Here is a 25,959-nt window from a genome sequence, read left to right on the forward strand (position 1 = left end):
CTGGCCGGACCAGTCGCACCGTACAGAGGGGGGGTCTTTTTAAGGCCCCTGAATATTTCTTCGCAGCTGTGGCTGCACAACTAGAGTGCTCCAGCATAGGACAGTCAGTATTAACGTCCATGCTGTCACTCCTACACCCCGCCGGTACCAGAACGCCGGTACCGATCCGGGGATGCTGGTAGGTAGCTGGGGTCACAGCTAGCGGTGATCCCCGGCTACCTGGACTGTGGCCGGATGCACGGGGAACAAGGTAAGCGGCGGGGTCCCGCGGTGGGCACCCGCCGGTAACACAGTCCTGTTTGGTCCCCAGGCAGGGGGCTCCCTGGGGACCGGCTGCGCGTGGGGCCAGGTACTGATCCTGCGCCTTCCACTAGACCACCAGGGACAGCGGGCCGTAGCATGTGCGGTACAGCGCGGCGTCCCAGGGGTTGATAGCACGCCAGGGGAGAACGCCTTCTCTGTCTCACAGCCGGCGTCTCCCCCGCTGCACAGTGCCATTCCACAGCGGTCTGAGCGGGCTGGGTCAGCGCTCCTCCCCCGGGCCGGCCTCCTCTCTGCTCCTCGGCGGCCATTTTCTCACTACATGTGCTGGGGATGGCAAACGCTGCTGGAAGCTGATACAGATGCCATTGCGGTCCGGGTCCCCCGCATACCTCTCCTTCAATTAAGGTCAGTGTATGCAGCACTGTTTCCTACCAGGCAGGATGTTATCTGTGCATTGTATGTGACTTAAATGCTAGCGCTGTTTGCCTGTACTTTAATTTCTGACTGTCAGCCTTTTCCTATCCCTGTTCTTCTGCTACAGCCCTTGTGGTGCGGTGTCGCAGGGTGTTTATTACCTCACAGTAAACGTGGTTTTTCTGTGTGGGAGGTCACATACGCTCCGTTCACACTCCTCATGTCGGAAAGTGAACGAGGATATCCTCTTCCAGCTATAATGTACTGATATCATGTGCAGTTAGCGGAGGGATATGTAGACGCTGAGGGTTTATGGAGGGCATGTTGTATTATATATCACGCCCCATTTCTGTCACTGTGCCTGCACAAAAAAGGGGACCGCCCTCGGCCGGCTAAGATGCTTACAGCCTTTGTGGGCAACGCCCCCTGCGTTTCCCCAAGGGGTTATCGCAGCCTGTGGTGGTCTCATCACATGCAGGGGTCCCTGGACAGTTGATGGTACCCCAGTGTATCCTGTTTTTCGCCCCCCCAGGTCTCGCAGGAGCCTGTGTGGGTGAATTTATTGTCCAAATGGTATAGCACCTGATGGACGTTTTACAGGGGGAGTCACCATTTCGGCCTTCTAAACGGCCTTTCGGGTCTCAGACGGGTAAAGACATGACGTCTGATGACGGTGACATTATTGACTTTTTCAGACACGAGCCCCTTAGTGCAAAGGAGGCGTAGTCTGGGTCTAAAGTCTATATACCTGGCCTTCTACGGGCAGTCCGTGCGGCTTTGGTTATTACATATCCCCCGTGACTAAATCCAAATATACCTTCTTTAAGGATAAGGGTGTTGCCACTGTAATTCCTCTATCTGATCATTTTAGAGGAGGCGTGGAAAATCCGGGTAAGCGGGTCCAGCCTCAAAAACGGTTGACCTTTTGCATACCCCTTGTGCGGATAATTACATTTCCGAATGGGAGTTACCTTTACGGGTAGATTCTCATGTTACACGCCTAGTGAGGAGTGCTACGTTGCCCATGCCCTCCAGGTCCTCTTTGAAGGAGGTTCCAGATTGCAAGGTGCAAATATATCTAAAATCCAATATTCCCTTGCTGGAGGGGCTTCCAGGCCGGCTATGGCCGTGTGCTGGGGGGCCAGAGCCATGGAACACTGAATAGGTAACTGGATCTCTGCACACTGACTCTCCAGCAGAGCAGGTGGATAGTGGCAAATTCTCAGAGACTTTGCCACGTTCATAGTGAGACGGTCTTACATATAGCCTACTCCTTTCCAGAATCTCCTCGGCAGCAGTAGCGGCTTGCCGCTCCCTGTGGTTGCGCTCTTGGAAAGCGGATGCAGATTCCATTTGGAATGCTTTGCCTTTTACGGGACAAGTCCTGTTCGGCCCTCGTCTGGACGCAATTGTGGCCCTGCAGGCAGCAGCTACGTCTGCGTGTCTGTCATCGGCTACAGTCCCATCAGGGTCTGGGACTTTGGCCCTCATTCAGAGCCGTACGCTCTGAGCAGAGCGCACGCTCTGAATGAGGGCCGGGCTCCATTTTCATGGAGCGTCCTCCTGGACGCTCGTATAGCTGTGGGTCACCACCCACAGGCTATACGAGCGTGCTTTTAGATGGCCGCGATGGTCGAGACCATCGCGACCATCGAAATTGCGAGCCGGAGCCTGCGGTTGAGGTTTTCAACCGCAAGCTCCGGAGTGATTTTGGCTCTATCAGAGCCAAAATCACTCCCACTGACATCACTAGTGATGTCAGTGGGCCGGCTTCTGACGGGAGGCGTTCCCGTGGGAACGCCCCCGTCAGGGAGGCACGCCCCCGGCACGCCCACCAAAGGGGGCGTGCTGTCAATCAACATTGACAGCACGCCCCCTTTGATCGGACACAACGAGCGAAGGACTTTCCTTCGCTCGTCGCGTCTGGCGCATGCGCACGACGGAGCTCCCTCCGTCGTGCGCATGCTCAGTGCATAACATCGACCCACTTGCGAGCGGACAGCCGCTCGCGAGTGGGTCTGAATCAGGCCCTTTGTCTTTTCGGCCCTGTGAGGCCAGGGTAAGTCTAAAATACAGCTTTCCAAGACAGTCAGTAGCCAGGAAATCTGCTCAGCCATAAGAACAGGCTTGGAGTACAAGACGTCCTACTCCCAAGTTGGACTATAAGCCTTCAGCCTCACGGGACAGGCCTCCTCTCGGGAGCCCCCAGAGTCGGAGGCCGGCTTCTCCAGTTCGCCCAGTGCTGGTGTCTGACCACCACGGACACTGGGGTAAGAGAAGTATTTGCTTGAAGGTATGTCTTTTCCTCCCGGTAAAAGCCTCCCAGAAGGTTTTTCGTTACAGGTCTTCTGTCAATTCAGGACTAGGCCCTGTAATTTTTGAGGGTGTTACACTCTATGCTCCAGGCAGGAGTTATAGTACCTATTCCGTTGCCCCAAAGGGGAACGAGGTATTACTCCATCCTGTTTCTGGTACAGACACCCAATGGGTCTTACCAGAACATTCTCAACCTCGAATCCTTCAACAAATTCTTAAGGGTTCCTCGGTTCGGGAGGGGGACCCTGCATTCCATCATTCAATGGAGCCTGGGAATTTTGTGGTGTCGTTGGATATATTCAGGGTGACTACCTGAATATCCCTCTTTTCTTAGCACACCAGGGTTTTCCTCAGGTTTGCAGTGGTCGATAAGCATTTCCAGTTTCTGGTATTGCCCCTTGGTCTGGCCTCCGCGCCTCACGGTTTACCAGGGTCATGGTAGTTATGGCAGCCCACCTGCGGAGGCAGGGGGTCCGCTTGTTACCCTATCCGAGTGACCTCCTGTTGTTACACGGTCGCCAGAGATACTTCAGTGCCATATGCAATGGACAATATCTGTGTTGTTACGTTAGGGCTGACTGATAAACTGGAAATGGTCCTCTCTGATTCTTCACAGAGGATGCTCCATATCCCAACATCTGAGGATCTTTGTGATTGAGGAAAAGATCTCTGCATTACAGGCAAAGGTACGCAGTTGCCTGCAGAGTCGCCGAGTGTCTATTCTCTTGGCAATGTGGTTCCTGGGTTCCAGGATGTCGCTGTTCGACATGGTGGAGAGTACCCAGCTTCACTCTAAAGAACTTGATCCTCTCCGGATGGGATGGGTTGCCCCATAGGATAAAGTCAATAGGCTTTCCCCGGAGGTTTGTCTCTCTCTGGCCTGGTGGCTGCAGAAAGCTCACCTAAACAAGGGGCACCCCCTTTGGGATTGCGGACAGGGTCCTTCTGACGACGGACGCCAGTATCCGTGGCTGGGAAGCAGTGACGGGTCCACACTTGTTCCAGGGCAGGTGGACACCAGTAGTTTTTGCGCTTCCCATAAACATCTGAGAACTCTGAGCAGTATTCAAGGTTCTCCAGCATGCAGGACAGGTCCTCCACGGAAATACCGTGCAGGTACAGTCTGACAACGCCATCATGATGGCTTATGTAAGCCACCTAGGAGGTTCCTGAAGTCAGGCGACACTAACAGTGGCGTCCCAAATTCTGGCTTGGGTGGAAGGCTATATCCCTGCCGTCATCGGCAGTGTTCATTCAGGAATCCTCAGATGGAAAGCAGGCTTTCTCAGCCGTCAAGATGTGCATTCAGGGAAATGTCCTCTTTATCAGGAGGTGTTCAATCTTCTGGTGAACAAGTGGAGCCTTTCAGAGATGAGACTCTTCTGATAGACGTAGGTAGGTCCAGTGGACCTTCCAAGTTGTGTACCTCGTCCCTCCGTGATCCCTTCTTCCTCCAGTAATAGCAAGAAGGAGGCACGCTCCTGCTGATAGCTCCAGCGTAGGCCGGATGGTACTATTACTCAGATCTGCGGAGCCTCTCAGTTAACTCTCCGAAGCTGTTGCCTCTACGCCCGGACCTGTTGTCTCAGGATCCTGGCTGATACCCAGACCTGGGTTGTCTGTCCTTGACGGTGTGGCGGTGGAGACTGCCCTCTTAAGGTCTAGGAGTTTTTCCAGCTCTATAGTTAACAGGGGCTCTGTCCATGCTAAGAGCTCGGAAGTTTTTATCTGCAAGAATTTACCATTAGGTATGGTATACTTTCTTTCAGGTGTTGCCCTAGAGGCTAGGCTCCTCGGGTATTCCGGATATCCAGAGGTTGGCTTTCCTACAGGTGGGCTTAGATAACGGTCTTCGCCTTGCTTACCTGAAGGTGCAGGTTTCTGCCCTGTTAGTATGGTTTCAGTGTAGGATTGCTACTCTTCCTGATGTCCGCACCTTTGTGCAGGGTGTACGTTATATTCAGCATCCCTTTGTTCCACCTGTGGCTCCTTGGGATTTGGCTGTGGTCCTTAGGGCTCTCTGAGGACCGCCATTTGATCCACTGGGCTCAGTGGATTTCAAATGGCTTATGGCTAGGACTGTATTCCTTCTGGCTCTTAATTTGGCCAGTAGGATCTCAGAATGGGAGGCTCTGTCATGTAGACCTCCCTTTTTCTCATCTTTCCTAGGAACAGGGCAGTGCTTGCCTTTACTTCCCCAGTCCTGTCTGCTGGTGAGGCCTATTTGGCTGTGGTACGGGTGCTAAGAATTTAAGTTGACCGTACCAGTCCATTTAGGAAATCAGACTCTCGGTTTTGTCCTTTCTGATTTCCATAAAAAGGGTTGGCCTGCCACTACGCTAACTTTGGCAGGATGGATTCACAGGTCTTCCTGTTCCATCCTCTATTAAAGCTCTTCCACTAGGTCTGTGGGTCCTTCGTGGGCAGCTCGACGTGGCGCCTCAGCGGTGATTGGCAGCCACGTGGTCATCTGTCCATATTTTTGTAAGGTATTATGCTTTTGATACCTTCGCCTCTCAGGATGCTTCCTTTCGGCGGCGGATTCTCCTTACAGCACAGGAGCGTCCCCACCCTTAAAGGATATTGCTTTGGGACATCCCCAAGGTATCCTGTGGATACCCTATGGACCCTGAAGTAGAAAATATGAGATATGGTAAGAACTTACCCTTGTTATCTCTATTTCTACGAAGTTCATAGGGTTCCACAGGACTCCCGCCCTGTCGCACCTGTACTGCAGATGGGCTTTGATCTGGTCACCGGTTTCTCCGTCTCCTTCTGGTGAGAATGTGATTCTTGTGTGTTCCAGACTGTCTTCTCTCTCTTTTTTGCTCCTGCTCCGTCCTATGGCTTGTTACGAAACTGAGTGGCCTGAGGCTCGGGGGCGGGGTATAGGAGAGGGACCCCAGTGCATCCTGGGAGGCTGAAAATTTAACTCTGTGGTGCCTGGATGTCTGCCGCCATCGCCTATACCCCAAGGTATCCTGTGGAACCCTATGGACTTCGTAGAAATAGAGATAACAAGGGTAAGTTCTTACCATATCTCATATTTTTACAGATTTTGGTTACAATATTTTTTTTTGCATTTTAAACATACAACTTCTTCTATTAACTTAGAAAAGATGGAAAATAAAACAGAATACATAGATCTTAAATAGAGGATAAGAAAAATATACTGCATAGTTGGTCAATATACTAAGATATGCTACTTGTTAATTATATGAGTGCCACCTGACAAGACGAAGCAGCCGTGCAGGGGCATATTGCAAACACACCTGAGCCCAGAATAGCAACAATGTGCTCCTCTGACCTGTATCTTTCTCTCTAAGGGTGGGTACACACCTGAACGACTTGTAATTGGACCGATTTTACATCCAATTTCTCTTGATGCCAGAACATAAGATATCGAGCGTACACACTGTCCAATATCGTATACGACCGAATGATATATTGTATCGTTTGATCATATACGATTTATCGCTGCTCCCGTACACACTACAAAGATTACTGGCAACATACGACATCAAAATTGGTATAATCAGACAGACATATCACCTGGTCGTCCGTGCACACTACACCAGGGGAATTCAACATGGGGCCCTCCAGCTGCTGTGAAACTACACATCCCAGCATGCCTTGACACAGTTTTGCCACAGGGCATGCTGCAATTTGTAGTTCCACAGCAGCTGGAGGGCCGCATGTTGAATATCCCTGCACTACACGATTGGCACCTAATCACATGCAATATATTTCGGTTGGCCATGCAGCACAGCCGATCGGAAGAAGTCATATACGACCCGCGGGAGCGCGCAATAGTGCGTACACACTAATAAATATGCACGATTTGTCATGCCGATACCAGACAAGTCTGTAGACGGCCTAAGGCTGAAACCTGGATTTGGTAATCTCAGTAATTTGGTAATCTCAGTGCCTGTTTAGTTCAGCACTCTATACCTCCCAAAGGTCTCCATTCCAGGGGGTTGGGAGAAATTTCAGTGCCATACACAACAGAGGCAGATGCCTCAAAAGTAATAAAATGGGGATATGGCATGCCCACTATGATGCAGTCACACCATTGCCCACTTAAGAATGGCCCAATGTTGGGAGGTATGGTATTGTACTCAACCTGTTGCCAATTTATGTCTTTTAAATAGCTGGTAATCTGTCTCCAGGCTGAGGGAGAGGAGGGGTAGTCGTGTCAGGAGATACCCGAGAGAAGAGGGTACAGTACATTAGAATGAGTCACAGCAACTGCAGTTCTGTTGGTTCAAGTGAAAAAAGTGCCCTTATAATTAACAAGTATCAAAGTTATTATTTTTTTCAGGATAAAACCTTACCAGTGGAAAATCTTGAAAACATGGGACAGTCTCTGTAAATTAGCAGATCACAACAATGAAATATTACAAAACCCCTGTAAACTGTACAGCAACCAGTGATTTGATCATAGCAGGTTAGGGTATGTATGGACACGTTTGTGTTTTCTAATTTAAAAAAAAAATATGATTAGCATTCTAAGCATCTAGGAACATGGGAAATGGATCCATGACTTCTCTTTAAAGATAACACCGCACACCCACCATAGAAAAAATGTTGTTCTCTCGAGAACCCCACTATTTGTGGTATAGCTGGGGACCTGCTGCTAAAGCTGGGTACACACTAACGATCCTGCTACAGGCCGATACAAATGTATCGATATAGCACGTCCACGCAGCACATCAGATGGGACAATGCGACCACACAATTCATCAAATGATGAAATGCGGGTACACACACACACACAATGGTTGTACAGAGTGGTCGCAAGCATCTTGATTGCACGACAAATCATGTACAGTGTACCCAGGTTTACATATAGCTGGCACCCCGACTGCTTACCTTCAACGAACCTTGGATTGCAGCATAGCAAAAGACCCGACACAGCAGCTGTAAATAAATGCTTTCAGATCGCATTGGTATGTGAGAATACCACACTTCCTAAGCCAGAATAATACAGCGATACAGGACTCCCCAAAGTGTCATATTGGATAGTATCCCTGGCATCGAATCACCTCCACATCCCGACCTATCCCCATCACTGCCACACTCATGCAGTCATTTAACTTCATTGCAATTCATTTCCAAATTCCACTGTTCCCCCTTTTCCTGTTGCACCAGCAGTTTCCCTCTTAGAAGCATTCATTCGACTACTCGCAATAAGATCTCTGGTACCCCCCAGATCTTCATACCAGATAGAGTCTATTGCCACGATGAACACTCGTCCACCTAATACAGAATGAGCTCATCTCTAAATCTATGATCTAAGGACACCACCAATACCTCCTACACAAGCAGTGCTGCCCGGTCAAAGAGTAAAACACACTTTGAGACCTGCCAACGCGACGCCCGATTAACAATATATCAGTCGATCGGTACACACAGCACGATCTGGTGAACGACCGCCTGATATATCGTTCTGATGAATGACCTGCGGGAGTGCGCATAGTGGGTACACAGTAGACAATGTGGCCGATAAATCGTCCCAATCCACGGGATCGGACAACATATCGTCCAGTGTGTACCCAGATCAATATACAACTGAAAAAGTGTGTACTGTGCTACACTTGGGGGGTCATTCAGACCCGGTCGTTAGTGCCGATGCGCTCGGACCGGGTCCATGGCCCCCCACAGAGCATGCGCACGACGGCGCGCGCACGTGCGAGACCCGCTACGACCGACAGCGCCGGTCGTAGCGGGTCTCGATCCAAAGGGGGCGAGCTGTCGATGTTGATTGACAGCTCGCCCCATTTGGAAGGCGGGCCGGGGGGGGTGGCAGCCCAAACGGAGGCATTCCCATGGGAACGCCTACCGTTTGGGGGCGGCCCCACTGACATCACTAGTGATGTCAGTGGAGAGCTTCCGGCTCAGACAGAGCCAAAAGCTCTCCGGGGCTTACGACAAGGGAGACCCTACCCTAGGGTCTCGTCGTAAGCCCCGATGGTCGCGATGGTCTTGACCATCGCGACAATCACCTTAGGCGGTCGTAAGGCTGTGGGTGTTAACCCACAGCCTTATCACCGCAAAGGAGGACGTCTTGAAAATTCAAGACGTCCTCCCGTCATTCAGACCGACCGCACGCTCTGTGCGACCGGCTCTGAATGAGGTCATTGGTCTCTGCCACCACAATACAGCTGTTGAGTGTTCATTTGCATTAGCACCATTTATTAAGGGGAGTGCAAACTTCGTGATTTTTTTTTTTTTTCACAAAAGGACATTGAAAATTCAATTTCTCAAGGACTTGTTTGAGATATTAGGAAGCATAAGACCAGGTCACATACTTCCCTACATACAAAGCGAAGAGTGACATCACTTGTCCAACATCTTGTAATGAGTTTCTGGCAAGCAAGATTAGTTTACATCAGTAGGTCTCAACTTAAAATAGCCAGAAAACATGACCTGTTGGGGGACCATGAGGGTTGGAGTTGAGAACCACTGGCTTTCATGAATATACACAGACAAGGCTGTTAAGTATAGGCTTGATAGAGATGAATGCTATGCCTACGTTCCCGCAGTTGAGCGATTATCGGTGGTCTGCTCATGTGCCGCGAAGGTCTTGCGACGGCAATTGTGGAGAGGATTTGCAGAGTGAGGGACAGGCAGACTCATCTTGCAAATTTAACCTATTATTCTTTTGGTTTATATTTAACACCACTCTTTTCACAGGTGAACACCGCTGAGCATAGCAGGTCTCAGACCATTAGTTTAATGGCCTGGTTTCCCTCACACCTTTCTGTCAGTCCCCCATTTACATTTTCCATTGCAGAAATCACAGCGAAAAAAAAACAAAAACACAAGAGGCGCCAGAAGGATGCTTAAAATACATTTATCATACAAACAGCATTATATTTACATACAGCCTGTGTAGAATATACACATATGCAAAATTACTGACCTCCCCTCAGCCGCCTTCTGCTGCTATACTAGGTAATATTAACCCCTCCGCTGCTGAAATAAAAGTCTCCGTGAAGCCCCTCCCAGGACGCGCATAAAGTCTAGAATAGATGTAGATATATGTAGGCAGAACATGGCGTACAGTGTTTCAGGGTCCATGAATCAAAATGAACACATTGCATAGCACAGAGGTTCCCAAGGCACCATAACAGATTTCAATGCTTGACCACAGGTGACTTAATTAGTGGCTCAATTTGATTTAACCAGCTGTGCTCAAGCATGGATATCGGCGCACATCCACTACCCGATTAAACGGAGCGACTGAACGATAATGACATCGATAATCTCATTAAATCGGGCACAAATCTGGCATGCAAATGGCAGAAACTACCAGCCATGCGCACTCCCACTGGTAGTTTCCGGCATAAATCATCGCTCAAACATGCTGGTCAATCTGCCAATAACGACAGATTCGGGGATGATGGAGGGTGTCCACACTGAATGACTGATCGATCAGTGTAGGCACTGCAGGGGATGTGTGAACGATGGTACGATGTCGCAATCGTACTGGTCTTTCCGTAGTCGGCATGTGGATGTGCGCCATACACATGGTACGATCTGTACCACCAAAGACTTGAAAGATATCTTTCTTAGAAGTCCTCCTGCCACATCTCTGAACAGGCAAAGTTGACGATATCGTGCAAATTGGGCTACATTTACGGACGATCATAGATATCGTTATCCAGGGCCAGATTATAGGCAGGGCGGACGGGGCGGTCGTCCAGGAGCCCCCACATATTGCTCCTACCTGGTCATAATGCACCCTCCCAGGCCTGCCAAGCTCCTGCCTCTCAGCGGCGTTGCAGTCTGACTGCAACGTTGCAGTCTCTCTGACTGCAAAAGCCCTCTCCTCTACCTCCGAGGCTCAGCCGGGATGGATGTGATAGGTGCTCGGTTCCCTTGCCTTGCTATCTGCTCTCCCACCACAGGCTGCTGCTCGTCTGTGAACAGCCGGTGAGTGGTGACAGCGGCTCCAGGAGAATGAAGACCGGGACCACCAGACCAGGGTCCTGAAAAGGTAGCACACTGGTGCCCGGTTCTTGGCCCTCCCCCTGCCTATTGCAGAATCAGTTGTGATGAGGGGTTCCGGCAACTTGGAACAGCAAGGTGGCACATTGCTGCCTAAAGACCACCCTCCTCACTGGCCCTACTGCTCCCCGAAGTACCATCTCTGGTATGTCCATATCTGTATTATTACTACTATTATGCAGGGGCATAATAGTGGCAGGGGGATCTTTGTCAATTTTATTGGTGGGGGCCCCCGAAATTTAGTTGCCCCGGGGCCCCCACAAGCCTGAATCCGGCACTGTCGTTATCGTTCATGCGGGAACGCGCATCGTTGGTCGTTTACTGCATAAAAATGAACTATATCGTTAATAGATATCATTTATTTATATGGAACCACAAGTGATATCGTACCGTGTGTACGCACCTTAAAGCCTGAACTGTTGGGGGGGCCTTGAGGACCGCGTTTGGGAACCTCTGGCATAGAACTTTAATTTATTTTAAATTTTTTTTGAATCATGTGTGTTCCCTTTAGACATTAGGCTTGTACGTTGTTGACTGCCAAAAACAGGTGATGTACTGTATGCAAACTGGCCTGGCCACACCCAATATACCTGTAGCCACTCCCCTTTACCTACTGGTTATGGTTTAACAAAGGCAAACTTTGCCATGAGAGGCAGATGACACCAAGAGGTTTAGCTAATAACTAAAAACTCATCTATAATTCGATACATATAAAAGAGGTAGGACAATTATATAATTGCCAATTATAAAAAGCACAATGCAAGTGTGTCCAATAAAAATAAGTTGAGATGTTAAATGATTTTTTAAATAATGCAACTGCACCTAAGAAAACTGTTCTACATGTAAGTACAAGAGATGTTATTCTAGCAATGTTTAGAAAATAAATTAGAACTCTTATAGGCAGCCCCCTATATAGTTACCAGTAGAATAGCTTTATGCAATGTCATGGGCTTGTAATAGAGGGACGGCCATTCATCCAATATATGGTGGCCACGCCCCCGTCAGCGACATCCATCTACCTATTCATGAAAGGACACGACCCTCCACCGAGCTCAGCCAGGTCCAATATCTTTCTTGACGCCATTGGGTAAATATAAACCCATAAATGAATGTTCTACAGTATGTACAGTTTTATATGTATTATTTTATTCTGATCCCCCACCCCACCCCACCGTGGGTGCAGAACCAATATCCAATAGAACATGGATCTTTGTGCTCTATATAATACTATAATAGTTTACATCATTTATTTTGTTTAGGTCATGTTTTTAGGATTTCAGTCTGTAGAATCGGTGGGATAATTACTGACCAAACAAAATAGATGGACTGAAAACATGACCTGTTGGGCGACTAGGGGATTGGCAGACATCAACAGTGAACTAGATTTAAAATTGACTTCATCATAAAGGTTATACAGAGAACAGCGCTTCTTAAGCAGACTTTGGGCTACCATGCCACCTAGTGGCAAAGTTATCATGAAATATGATAAATACTTGCTTAATCTTATGCAAGTCATATATGTTATACAATCTCAGATTTGTTTATTTCACCAAGTGCCATATGTACAGGTTCCCAGAAGTATATACAGTTGTATACTATCCCTTTATCTGCACCGTGATCAGCCAACCGACATACATTGTAAAGTTATCCAATGGCATGTGGATATTTTTTTGGGATCAATCCAATTAGGTGCGAGTTGGGTCCTGCAAGCCGCTCTCATGGCGAACCCTTGCCGCAAATTTCATTTGCAATCCAATTCCAAACCCGCGTTGCAGTTTCTGAGGAAATTAGCATACTTTCATGCGCTGTCCCCTGAGCAAGTGAAAAATCTTTACTGTAAGATAAAATATCAGGACACAGTGTAGAACCTCTGGAACACCCCTCCCAATGACTAATAATACACTTGGAGGGGATTAAATAGCATAAATTAGCCAATAAAGACATATCAGTGTTGCAAGTGATTTTGTATTTTTTATTTTTTAAAAAAAAAAAAGCTCAATAATGGGATAAATGATGGGGGACAGGTACGTGGAGGTGTACATGATGGGGGACAGGTACGTGAAGGTGTACATGATGTGGGGCCGGTACATGGAGGTGTACATGATGTGGGGCCGGTACATGGAGGTGTACATGACAGGGGACAGGTACATGGAGGTGTACATGACAGGGGACAGGTACATGGAGGTGTACATGATGGGGGACAGGTACATGGAGGTGGTGCATTGATGGAAACTGTATTTTTGGACTTTTTACAGACTTGCATAAAATCCCATTACATACATTTTTTTTTTGTCCCCCAAATTGCGGTAAAGACTTCATATGCTGAAAAACACTTGTTGCTCATCATATTTCCACAATTAATAAGAATTGCAAAAATCATCCATTTGACACCTTTTAAGAACCTCCAGTTTCAGTAAAACCACTAACAGCCTTCTTTATGGTCCTGCTATCTCAGTTTCCTCTTTTATGGGGGTCCAGGTCAGGGTTTCAGTTTATACCTGTTTTTTTGTTTAAATCAGTTGGGAGTTTTTTTTGCATTTTGTTTTAATAAAAAAAAAAAATACAACAAAAAAATGAATCCTGCATATTAGATTAATACTGCAAAACATTTTTATGTGTTAGAAACCTTGATCAACCATGTATTAATGCTTTCTGACCAAGGCTGGAAAAACACTTTAAAAAAAAAAAAAAACCTGGTCCAGGGTGGTTTCCCCACATTTCCATGCCCTTCGCCCATGTTCCTTTTGGTAGAAAAGTCGCACAACCTCACTGCGAGTACCGTGAGTCGTCTTTTTTAACTGGATCTCACATTTCTTGGGGGGGTGCACATTCACGCAATGTATGCAAATTTCATGGTGCAAAATGGGATTGACCCTTACGTGCTTGGACCACCCAGGTGTTGAAGCCAAATGAGAGTGCACTGTAATTAATACACTATACTGGGCACTGAAGTTTACTGTTATGGCTGAGGTGAGAGGCGGAACATTTCTATAAGCTTCTATACATGAAGATTTACAAATCATTGTCCTAGTCTGTAGGCTTGTTAACTCATTGCTTCAATCACAAGTTTCAACATTCAGCGGATTTTATTGCAGACCCAGTAACACCGCTCAGGAGCATTAGACCGGGCAAGTGGACGCTAGAATGTCATCTTCTGTAATATGCAGCATGCACTGTCTGTCAGGAGAGAGAAGAGGAGACCGTGGATCAGGTTATCAGCTCTTCATACAAAACTCATCACATCTACAAATCAGGGGCCACAAACTTTCCTAAGCCAAAATAGAATGCTTAACGCTACAGTACCCATAGGTTTCTCATTGCCTTTGTGTAGGACTAATATAAATATTAAGATATCTTTGCATAAAAACAAACAAAGAGGTATTAAAGGGCCCCCTTACACCTAAGCCACAATTACCCCAGACGCCGACCAAAACCGCCGATCCATTGGCGAATCTGGGAAATTCAACAGGTTAAAAATCCCCGACTTGCCAATTCCAACCATTTCTGGTCGGGATCGGAGAATGGACATTCTTCAACATGTTGAATATGCCCAATCCCCGGGCCAGACGTTGGCAGAACAGGGAATTGCGGCAATCTGTGGCAGATGTATGGGCCCCTGTATAACATAGACATAACATTTTTGTGAAGGTGATCTTAAGAGACAACCATCTTTATTGTAGTTTTTAAATAGGGGGTTGGTAGTCTATTTTATAAAGCGTTACTGAGAGCTATGGGTGGCTCTGAAGCTGGGGGAATGGTCTCCCTTATCTGCTGTAGGTGAGGGCATATATTAATGGCACATTAAATAGGGCATTGTCCTTTAAGTACTCACCAATCAGCACATGTGCCATTATTTCTCTTCCCTTTCCCACACTATTTTTATAACTCCCAGGGCTCTTCTATCAATCTTAGTGAGGGGTGATCATCCTCTCTCATGATACAATAGTATGTGACATCACTGAGGAGAGGATCAAGATACAAACAAGAGTAGGCACAGAGGTAGCAGTCACAGCCTACACAGAGGCAGACCACATACCTATTACATGTACATTACCAGGGTGCTAGGCAGGAATGTAGTTGAAATGCCAGCTGGCGGGATGCCGGCACCAGAAACCCGACACCAGTTAGAATCCCAGTGCCGGCAACATGACGGAAAGTAGTGGGGGTAGGCAGAGGTTTAGGCACTAGGTGGGAGGTTTGGGCTAGGCACTAGGGGGGGTGGGGGGGGGAGGACGAAGGGATAGCGGTAGGGTCAGGATACTTACCGACAGTTGTTGGTAACCTAACCCTGCCAGGAGGGGATGTAGTTTGGAAGCAGACGGTCTATATCCCAACCACCGGCTTCCACACGTTCTAATCCCGGCGTGGTGCTAATGACAGGCGATTTTTTGCTCCAGTGGGTTAAATTGAACTACAGATGTGTCCTCATACATCTGGCCTCAATACGCCGCGTGGTGCGAGGACATGCGTCTTAGTCACAATACAATGTACCAGGATGCAACAGGAGACGGTGCTGATTAATGTGATATGCGACACTTGTGTATCTCTATACAAAGCACAACGGAACCTGGCGTGAAAAAAAGCCGCGGCCGCTGCGTCCTAGCACTTCGTATACAGATTCAGAGACTCAGTCGCACTCAGATAGATATAGAAGTGTCACATATCAGATTAATCAGCGCAGTCTCCTGGTGCGTCCTAGCGTTAGCAGAGTAGTGCAGAACCTGGCGCGCCGAGAGGGGCTGTTTGGCGCGACGACACCAATGATGTATGAGGACAAATCTGTATTAGTTCATTATTATTGTTAATGCCACCAGGTGGCCAAATAAACATGAGTGGTACACTTATTTGGCATTACAAAACACTTTCACTAAAGAATCTATAAGAGCACATTGTAGTAAATGAAGAGGCTTACTGAAAAAAACCACATTGTCAAACATTTCTTATATTAGGTATATTTTATTCCACCATGCACTTAGTTCATGTAGAAAACAGTGGGTTGCTATGTTCTAACCTACCCAATTACAATTCTAGGGTTTGCTAGCGAATACCTGACTACTGTACTTCAAAGCAGAGCGGTGTTAAACCAGGCATGAAAAAAAAAAAACCACACATACAGGCTGCAGCACCACCCACCGCCTGTAGGGAGTGCTAGACTTCTAGCACAGGTTAAAAATAAAAAATGCACGATATGAACGATATGAACGATAACGATATCGTGCATTTCTAAATTTTTTGGTGCCTACCAACCCACAAACCACCAGCGATGCGCGGGCACCTATGGACGATAACTATATCGACCATCACCAGTGCATGCAGGCAACCTGGTCGACCAGATTACATAGGGAACTGCGATCAAATTGCCAGTCATCGGTGGGTTGGTGGTGTGCTGGATGAACGGTTGCGATCATCCAGCACACCACGAAGGTGCAGGACGATCAGTCATCGATATCGTTATCTCTGACTGATCGTACCGTGTGTACGCACCATTAGACTTGTAGTCTATACTAGCGGTGGGCACAACACACAGACCCTAAATGAAAATCGCAGTAACCCCCAGCCAGTGCAGACAAGCTGGATGAGGAAAGGGCTGTATAACCTGGGCGGATTGGTACAACACCCTGAGGGAGATGTACCAAGCTCTGGAAAGTGATAAACTACCAGCCACTCAGCTCCTAACTTTCAAGTTACAGGCTGTGTTTGAAAAAATGACAGTTAGGAGCTGAGTGGCTGGTAGTTTATCACTCTTCAATTTATCACTTTTCAGAGCTTAGTACATCTGCCCCGATGTGCTGAAATCTCACACCGCTGCCAGCACTGCCCAACCTGCGGCTGCAACCTGGCAACAGCTGGTGAGTGGGAGGGGCAAAACAAATAATTCAATTCATTTTCATCAGACTGGTTCCTACCTGTAGTTGTAATAGAATGTTCCCCTACTATACCATAGGTCAGAATATTTGTGTCATAGTGCTGCCCTCTGCTGTGCACAGTATGTAAGAGCAGCGCCTGCCTGCTGTTCCTACAAATCTGGTCAGTGTCATTTCTGACAGTAGTTTATCACACACTTTTAAAATGGACTTGCCATTACAAGTATAATACATGTGCTAAGTATTTTCAATTACTTGGCATATATCACTTCTGCTAAGCTGTTATGACACAATGAACTTCTAATTTAAATATTTATTTTGCTTGGCACCATATCTGCTATACAGCAATCCCTTCTGCAAACTCTTATATACATATACAGTACACATACAGCACGTAAAGTAGGTATTGAACACAACAATTTTCTCAGTAAATATATTTGTAATGGGGCTACTGTAATGACATTGTCACCAAATGTCACCAACAACCCATGCAATCCACGCATGCAAATAAATCACACCATAGATGTCCATACATTAAGTCAGAGGCGGATTTAGACCTCATGGGGCCCCCCTTCTCAAAATATTCATAGCACTATATTTTAATTCGTGATAGTGTGTGCCCCCAGAACCCCCCCCCCCTCTTTGTAGCAATCCTCAGGCCCAGACTCAGAAAATGTGATAATGTGTGCCCCCCTCCGTTTGTAGCAATCTCCAGGGCCTGGCTCAGACAATGTGATAATGTGTACCCACCCCCCCCCTTGTCTGAGCCTGGCCCTGAGGATTGCTACAAGATGATAGTGTATGCCCCCAGTCCCCCCTCCTCCCCCCCCGGCTGGTACATTACATTAAACACTGCAGGCAGGCACCAGAGATACATACCTCAGCAGGGGTCAGCAGAGAGCAGCTCACTCCTCTGCACGCATCCTGGCTCCTCTCACCGTGCGTGTGACGTCATACGCAGGTGCGTCATGGCGGATCTCACGCACAAGGCACAGACTGTGGGAGGAAGATGCAGGCCGGCGCGTGCTGCGCTGGAGCTGGCACCCGGCAGCTGTCATCACTGACAGCTTCCCGGGACTCAGCCAGCCCAGCGCTTGGACATTTTTGGCGGAGCTCAGGTTACCGCCGGAAATATAAATGCTCTCCAATCAATGCACCTGTTGACGGGCCCCCTGGGACCCGCCGGGTCCTAAGCGGCCGCCTGGGGTGCCTAGCGGTAAAGCCGCTACTGCATTAAGTTATGGGTAATAATGTGAAATAACACAGGGTAAAAGTATTGAACACGCTTACTGAAATGTATTTAATACTTCGTACAAAAGCCTTTGTTGGTAATCACAGCTTCAAGACGCCTCCTGTATGGAGAAACTAGTCGCATGCATTGCTCAGGTGGGATTTTGGCCCATTCTTCTACGCAGTCTTCAACTCTTGAAGGTTCCGTGGCTTCTTCTATAGATCTTTAGTTCTTTCCATAGATTTTCAATTGGATTCAAGTCAGGTGATTGGCTGGGCCATTCTAGCAGCTGTATTTTCTCTTTCTCTGAAACCAATTCAGTGTGTCCTTGGCTGTGTGTTTGGGATAATTGTCTTGCTGAAATGTCCACCCTCGTTTCATCTTCAACATCCTGGTAGATGGCAGCAGATTTTTATCAAGAATGTCTCAGTACATTTTTTCCATTCATCCTTCCTTCAATGAAATGAAGTATGCCAGTACCGTATGCTGAAAAACAGCCCCTCACCATGATGTTTTCAACTCCAAACTTCAGTGTTGGTTTGGTGTTTTTGGGGTGATGTGTAGTGCCATTTCTCCTCCAAACATGGTGTGTATTATGGCATCCAAAGAGTTCAATTTTGGTCTCATCTGACCAGACTATATTCTCACAGTATTTCACAGGCTTGTCCAAATGTTGTGCAGAAAACTTTAACCAAGCTTCAACATGCTTTTTCTTCAGCAATGTAGTCTTGCGTGGTGAGCGTGCATACAGGCCATGATGGTTGAGTGCATTACTTATTGTTTACTTTGAAACAATTGTACCTGCTAATTCCAGGTCTTTCTGAAGCTCTCCACAAGTGGTCCTTGGCTCTTTGACAACTCTCTTGATAATTCTTTTCACTAATCTGTCAGAAATCTTGCGAGGAGCACCTGGTCGTGGCCAGTTTATGGTGAAATGATGTTCTTTCCACTTCCAGATTATGGCCCCAACAGTGCTCACTGGAACATTGAGAAGTTTAGAAATCCTTCTATAACCAATGTCATCAGTAGGTTTTGCAACAATAAGGTTGCGAAGGTCTGGAGAGAGCTTTGTTTTTGCCCATCAGTAGATGGTTCTTGTGTGACACCTTGGTAATGAGACACCTTTTAATAGGCCATCAGTTGGAACTGAACCAGCTAATATTAATTTGCACTGACAAGGGGAAGGATTGCTTTCTAATTACTGATAGATTTCAGCTGGTGTCTTGGCTTTCCATGCCTTCTTGCACCTCCCTTTCTTCACGTGTTCAATACTTCTTCCCTGTGTCATTTCACATTATTACATATAACTTAATGTATGGACATCTATAGTGTGATTTATTTGCATGTGTGGATTGCATGGGTTGTTACTGACATTTGGTGAACATTTCATTACAATATCCCAGTTACAAATATAATTACTGAGAAAAATGTTGGTGTGTTCAATTACTTACCCGCTGTATATATAATACGGTACTGCGGAAATAAATAGTCCATAAAACCTGATGTGAATACCAACACTAGTCAGACTATGGGGTCCATCTACTAAGACTTGGATGTAGATAAAGTGAACTGAGAAAGTCTCAACCAATCTGCTCCTAACTGTCATTTTTCAAAACCAGCCTGTGACATGGCAGTTAGGAGCGAATCGGCTGGGACTTTATCTCCATCCAAGGCTTTGTAAATAGACCCCTATAGCAGCTGAACTATCAGAACGTTGGTGCTGGACTGGAGAATTAGCCGCATCTCAAGCCCCTTGTGGCCTGAACAAAAATCTGCAAGTCTGGGAGATATCATAAGGGGCGCATATAACCAAGCTTACCCACGGCTGCAAGTAATTTGTGGGTAATTGAATTATTGACGTCTAAATGTAAAGCGTATTAGAATATGTTATTTATCCCTTGTAATATACAGATTTTTCTAATGAATACTGACGACATGGCATCAGAACTCACTCTGTGTATACTATTTTGAGGAGTTTATACACTCTGTATAATACCATCACCTAGAAAAATAAAAGGACTTCTATACTGCTCTAGACATGAGCTTGTATGGTGGGTACAAGTTCTGTCTTTGTTCCTGACCTGGGCGAGGGCGCCAGATGCAGACTCTGTACTCAGAAATGGTTAGCAGTTATTACTGCAGCACCCTGCAGCCTGGCTTGCTTACATGACTCCTCGTCCGATTCTTCGTGCTTACGTTTGGGAGAGCCGGGAACACACCGAGACAGTTTAGGAGCTGCAGGGAAGAGACCAGATTAAAACGTTATTACAGACTATAAAACTTGTCCGACATAACTTAAAGCGACTTTGCAGACAAATGTCAACACTATTGGTTTGACTATGCCCGTTCTTCAACCTCTTTGCACAAGTTCACAGGATCGTATAGCAGAAATAGACAGTAAATTTAACTGATCAAGTTAATTCGCCAAAGAGTACTTTTTAATTGAACGACTTGCTGTTGGCATTGGATCTCTCCCGCTATGGAGACAGCGCAGCAGCGACAGTCCCAGTTATAAGGCAATGCAGGAACCCTGCTAATTAGAGAATAGGTGGTGTTTCGGGAGGTTATTCAGTAAAAGTGACCTCTATGATAGGAATCCCACTTAACAGTTTGCTGCAAATATACAAGCACTGCGAAGAACAACCCATTCATTCCTCGTTTAGAACATCTTCTAATGCCATCACGGTTAGCAAAATATTTGATAGAAGTTTATAAATTAGCAAAATCTCAGGTCAGGAAACAAATACTTGCATAGAGGCGAGGTTAATAGTGTCTTAAAATTGGACCTCAGTTCAGCCATCATATTTAAAGTCTTTTATTGCATAAGGCCCTTTATACAGGTTATGGAAGGTCAGGGTGCAGGGAACAGAATATGCAGAAACAACCTGTAATGTTACAGCGGGAGTAAAAGTCCTAGCCGTCCATTATCAATTAAGGCCATCAATGTCTTACTGCGTGGGGCAGATGATACAACTGTGGCAGAGGATGGGGCTTGTGTATTGTGCCTTATACATAACTACACTGACATAAATACGCTGTAACATATATACACAAACACACGTATCAAATAATGATATATACTAAAAAAACAAGAGATATGGTAAGAACTTACCTTTGTTATCTGTTTCTACGAAATCCATAGGGTCCACAGGGTTGACCTTGGAGGTATAGCTGGATCTGGATCCACGGGCACCACGCAGTTAAAGCTTTCACTGCTCCCAGGATGCACCTGGGTCCGTCCTCCTATATACTCCGCCCCCGAGCCACAGGCACCTCAGTTGGTAAGCAGCCAAGGCCGGAGGAGGAGGAGACTAAACAGAGAGAAGGAAGACTGGAACACACAAGAAACCATACTCACAGAAATGGGAGACTGAAAAAAAAAAATCGGTGACCAGTCACACAGCCCATTTGAAGCCAGGTGCGTCAGGGCGGGTGCCCTGTGGACCCTATGGACTTCGTAGAAACATAACAAAAGGTAAGTTCTTACCATATCTCTTGTTTTCTACTTCAGGGTCCATAGGGGGTCCACAGGGTTGACCTTGGGGATGTCCCAAAGCAGTTCAACTAAGGGCGGGGACGCTCCTGTGCAGAAAGGAGAATCCTGCGCCCAAAGGATGCATCCTGAGAGGCAAAGGTGTCAAACGCATAAAACCTCAAAAACATCTGAATTGAAGACCAAGTGGCTGCCTTGCACAGCTGAACAGCGGAGCCACCACGTCTAGCAGCCCAAGAAGGACCCACAGACCAAGTGGAATGAGCCTTAACAGAGGCCGGAACAGGTAAACCTTCCTGTATATAAGCCTCACAAGTAACAGAACAAAGCCAACGTGCAACAGTTTGTTTGTTGGCAGGCCAACCCCTCTTATGAAAACCAAAGAGGACAAACAAAGAATCGGACCTTCTAATAGAAGGAGCCTGTCAACAAAGTCTGAGAGCACGGACAACGTCCAACGAAGCCTCACCAGCTGTAAGATCAGGAGACTGAAAAGCTGGCACCGCAAGTTCCTGATTGATGTAGAACTTAGAGACCACTTTAGGCAAAAACTCAGGACGAGTGCGAAGCACCGCTTTGTCCTGGTGAAAAATCAAGAAGGGGGGACGACAGGAGAGCGCCCCTAACTCTGACACCCTCCTGGCTGAAGCAATCGCCAGGAGAAAACAGTCTTAAGTGTTAACCACTTGAGGTCAATCGACTCAAGGGGCTCAAAAGGAGGGCCCTGCAGGACCCGAAGAACCACCGCCAAGTCCCAAGGAGCCACAAGAAGCATGGAGGGAGGCTAGATTCGGAGAACACCTTGGAAAAAAAGTGTGAACATCTGGCAGTGTAGTGATCCTTGGCTGGAACCACACGGACAGCGCGAACACATGCACCTTCAGGGAGGCAAGGCGTAAGCCTAGGTCCAAACCTGATTGAAGAAATTCCAAGATCCTAGAAACTCGGAACACCTGAGGATCATAGTTTCTGGACTCGCACCACTGAAAGTTAGTGCACCACACCCTGTGGTAAATCCGTACGGAAGCAGGCTTGCAGGCCCTGAGCATGGTACTAATAACCAAACCCAAGAAGCCCAGAGACCTTAAGACGGCCGACCCAGATCTGGGTAAAGACAGGGCCCTTGAGACAGTAGGTCCTGGATGCTGAGGAACAAGGTACGGAGCGTCGATGGAGAGGCTCCTCAGATCGGAGTACCAAGGACATCTGGGCCACGCTGGAGCCACCAGCACGAGCGTGCCGCCATCCTGCTTGAATTTCCGCAGGACCTAAGGTAGCAGGTATATCGGAGGAAACAGATACGCCAGGTGAAACGGCCATTTCACCGACAGCGCGTCTACCAGACATGCGCCTGCGTCTCTTGTCTTTGACCCGTCCACGGGCAACTTGTGATTGTGACGGGAGGCCATCAAGTCCAGCTCCGGCAGCCCCCATCTGTCCAAGAGTAGCTGAAACACCTCTGGGTGAAGCGACCATTCCCCGGGATGCGTGTCGTGACGGCTGAGGAAGTCCGCCTCCCAATTGAGGACGCCGGGAATGAAGACCGCCGAGATCGCGGGAATGTGGCACTCCACCCAAGCAAGGATTCGAGACACCTCCGACATTGCAGCTCGACTGAGAGTTCCTCCCTGGTGGTTGATGTACGCCACCGTGGTGGCGTTGTCGGACTGATCTCGAACCGCCCTTCCTTGAAGAGCGGTGCCGGATGACTGCAGGGCCCTGTACACAGCCCGCAGTTCCAGGATGTTGATGGGGAGAAGTGCTTCCTCCGCCGTCCAACGTCCCTGAAGTGACAACTAGCCTGTCACTGCCCCCCAACCCCGGAGAATGAACCGACAGGCGGCAACTGCTCAGGCAACTGTGTATCCACAGCTGTAGGGAGGAGACCTTTTCCGGAGTCAGGAAGATCCTTTGCTGACGAGAATCTGGTAGGGCTCCCAAATGAACCATCCGCTGTGACGGAGTCAGGGAAGACTTTCTCCAATTTATCAACCATCTGTGTGCTTGCAGACAAGCGATCGTCAGGTGGAGATGTTGAAGCAGTACCTCTGGAGAGCTTGCCAGCAAAAGGAGGTCATCCAGGTACGGCAGCAGCCGTACGTTCTGGTTCCGAAGATGTGCAGCCATGATTGCCATCACCTTGGTGAATACCCTTGATGCCGTGGAGAGGCCAAAGTGTAGCGCCCGGAATTGATAGTGATGTTGAAGGATAGCGAACCTCAGATACCGCTGGTGCGAAGGTGCTATCGGAACATGGAGGTAGGAGTCCTGGATATCCAGGGACACCATGTAATCCCCAGGTTCCATCGCCAGAATGATGGAACGTAACGTTTCCATCCTGAATTTGGAAACTCTGAGGAATTTGTTCAGAGACTTCAAGCTGAGGATAGGGCGATGAGAATCATTGGGTTTCTGCACCAGAAACAGAGTAGAGTAGTACCCCATCCCTCGTTGTGATTGAGGAACGGGAACAATGACCTCTGCTTTCAGCAAGGACTCTATAGCCTCCTGAACCTGTAAAGCCTTGGTTTTGTCCTGAGAAGGACTCCTGCAGAAAAACTGGTGGGGCGGCCTGTGCCAAAAAGACAGGGCGTACCCCTGGGAGACCACTTCTCGAACCCAGGCATCCGTGGTGGTATTGTGCCAGCACTGGGCAAATTGAAGAAGTCGGCCTCCCACTCTGGGGTCCCCCAGAGGGAGGCCCGTCCCATCAGGCAGAAGGTTTATCTTCCTGTTTGGAAGCAGGGCGGCTGGCACTCCCGGCCTGCTTCTTGGGTTTAGAGGCGGACTTGGTTGCCGACTGCCTCGGAAAGGACTGACCTTTGGCCTTTCCCTGAACCCGAAAGGACCGAAAAGCAGAGCTCCTCCCCTTAGTAGGTGCTGAAGCCGAAGGGAGGAAGGCAGACTTGGATTTAGCCAGAGTATCCACTATTTTGTCCAAGTCCGGACCGAATAGCAATTCCCCATTAAAAGGTAAGACCTCCAGGCCCTTTTTAGAATCCGCGTCCGCCCTCCAGGACCGCAGTCACAAGGACCGACAAGCCGACACAGCTACAGCAGACACCCTAGAGGTCAGCAGGCTAGCATCTAACGACGCTTCCCCGATATATGAAGCCGCGTCTCTCATTTGTCCCACCAACGCCCTCTGGATATCCGAAGCATCGTCCGGAAAGGTATCTTCCAACGCGTTGGCCCAGCTCTCAATGACCTTAGCCACCCAAGAGATGGCCATGGACGGACGGGCCACAGCTCCAGAGAGGGAATAGATAGACTTTAAACAAGTCTCCAATTTCCTGTCCGTGGGATCCTTCAGAGAAGATATAGACGGCAATGGCAACGTAGCGCTCTTAATTAAGCGGGTGACATGGGAATCCACCGCCAGTGGGGTTTCCCATTTCCTGCAATGTGCTTCAGGAAAAGGATAATTAGACGCCAACCTTTTCTGCGGTTGGAATCTCTTACTGGGTAACTGCCAGGCCACCGCCATATGATCCGTCAATTGGTCAGACAGGGGAAACACATTCGAAGTTACCTTAGCCTTTTTAAAATGAGGAAACTTCGACCTAGGAGCCGGCGCATCATCCTCTATATGGAGGATAGCCCGCACCACCCTAACCAATGCCGGCACATTAATGGAGGACTTAGTCTCTACCTCCTGGCCCACGGCATCAGAGTCAGAGTCCTCATGAATCTCTCCATCATCTGACGACACGTCCGAGTCCGACAAATGTGCCGTCAGTGAACCCACAACAGGGCGCTTAGACGCCCTTGGTGGCACATCACTTTGCAACATTGACTGAAACGCTGTAGATGAGGCCGCCAGACTCAGTACCGAGCTGGAGAGAACATCTACCCAGGGTGGAGGAGCCGACTGAGAAAAACTCTGAGCAGGCACCACAGACTGCTGCGTCACAGGGGGAGACTGGACATACACAGGCAGCCCCGTATAGGGACCCACAGTCCGGGATCCGGGGGGAGACTGCAAAAACTGCGGAATACCCGGGGAATGGGTGATGTTCGGCTGGGGCAACGCCTGAGAAGGGAGCGCTGTTGGGACTGAAACGGTCCGCAATAGACGCCAGCACCTGGGAAAACATCCCCCAAGGAGGGTCCTGCGATATAGGGGGTTTAGAGGGACCAGGTACCAGCTGGCACCGCCCGCACAGACCATCCGGAGATAAATCTTCCCTATCCACCCTCGCAGAACAGCGTCTGCAGGAAAACAACACAGGAGCCCGGAGCGCTCAGTCTCCTCATCAGACATGATACAGTAAATACTTAATGAATACGTATCACCAGAGGAATTAAGGTGTTAACACCCGCGCACTCACCAGTATGCAACACAAACAGCCCAGATATGGTAC

General features: G+C 48.0%; 1 protein-coding gene across 2 annotated transcripts in view; it reads right to left on the reverse strand.

Moving 5' to 3' along the window:
- Positions 1–12,991: 12,991 nt before the first annotated feature.
- The window catches only part of CRY2 (cryptochrome circadian regulator 2), a 53,321-nt gene continuing 40,353 nt past the window's right edge, over positions 12,992–25,959 (reverse strand). Inside the window, exons 11-12 of one of the 2 annotated variants that reach the window (XM_088461496.1) lie at positions 20,269–20,337; positions 12,992–14,184 (exon numbers count right to left, since the gene is read on the reverse strand). In XM_088461496.1, coding sequence (XP_088317622.1) covers positions 14,147–14,184; positions 20,269–20,337 — 107 coding nt within the window. In that variant the 3' untranslated portion in view covers positions 12,992–14,146. Of the gene's footprint in view, positions 14,185–20,183; positions 20,338–25,959 lie in introns of both variants that reach the window. The other variant, XM_088461495.1, reaches the window with a different exon arrangement.

This window comes from Taudactylus pleione, unplaced genomic scaffold (assembly GCF_031769625.1).
Source record: "Taudactylus pleione unplaced genomic scaffold, aTauple2 ptg001060l, whole genome shotgun sequence".
Classification (NCBI taxonomy): domain Eukaryota; kingdom Metazoa; phylum Chordata; class Amphibia; order Anura; family Myobatrachidae; genus Taudactylus; species Taudactylus pleione.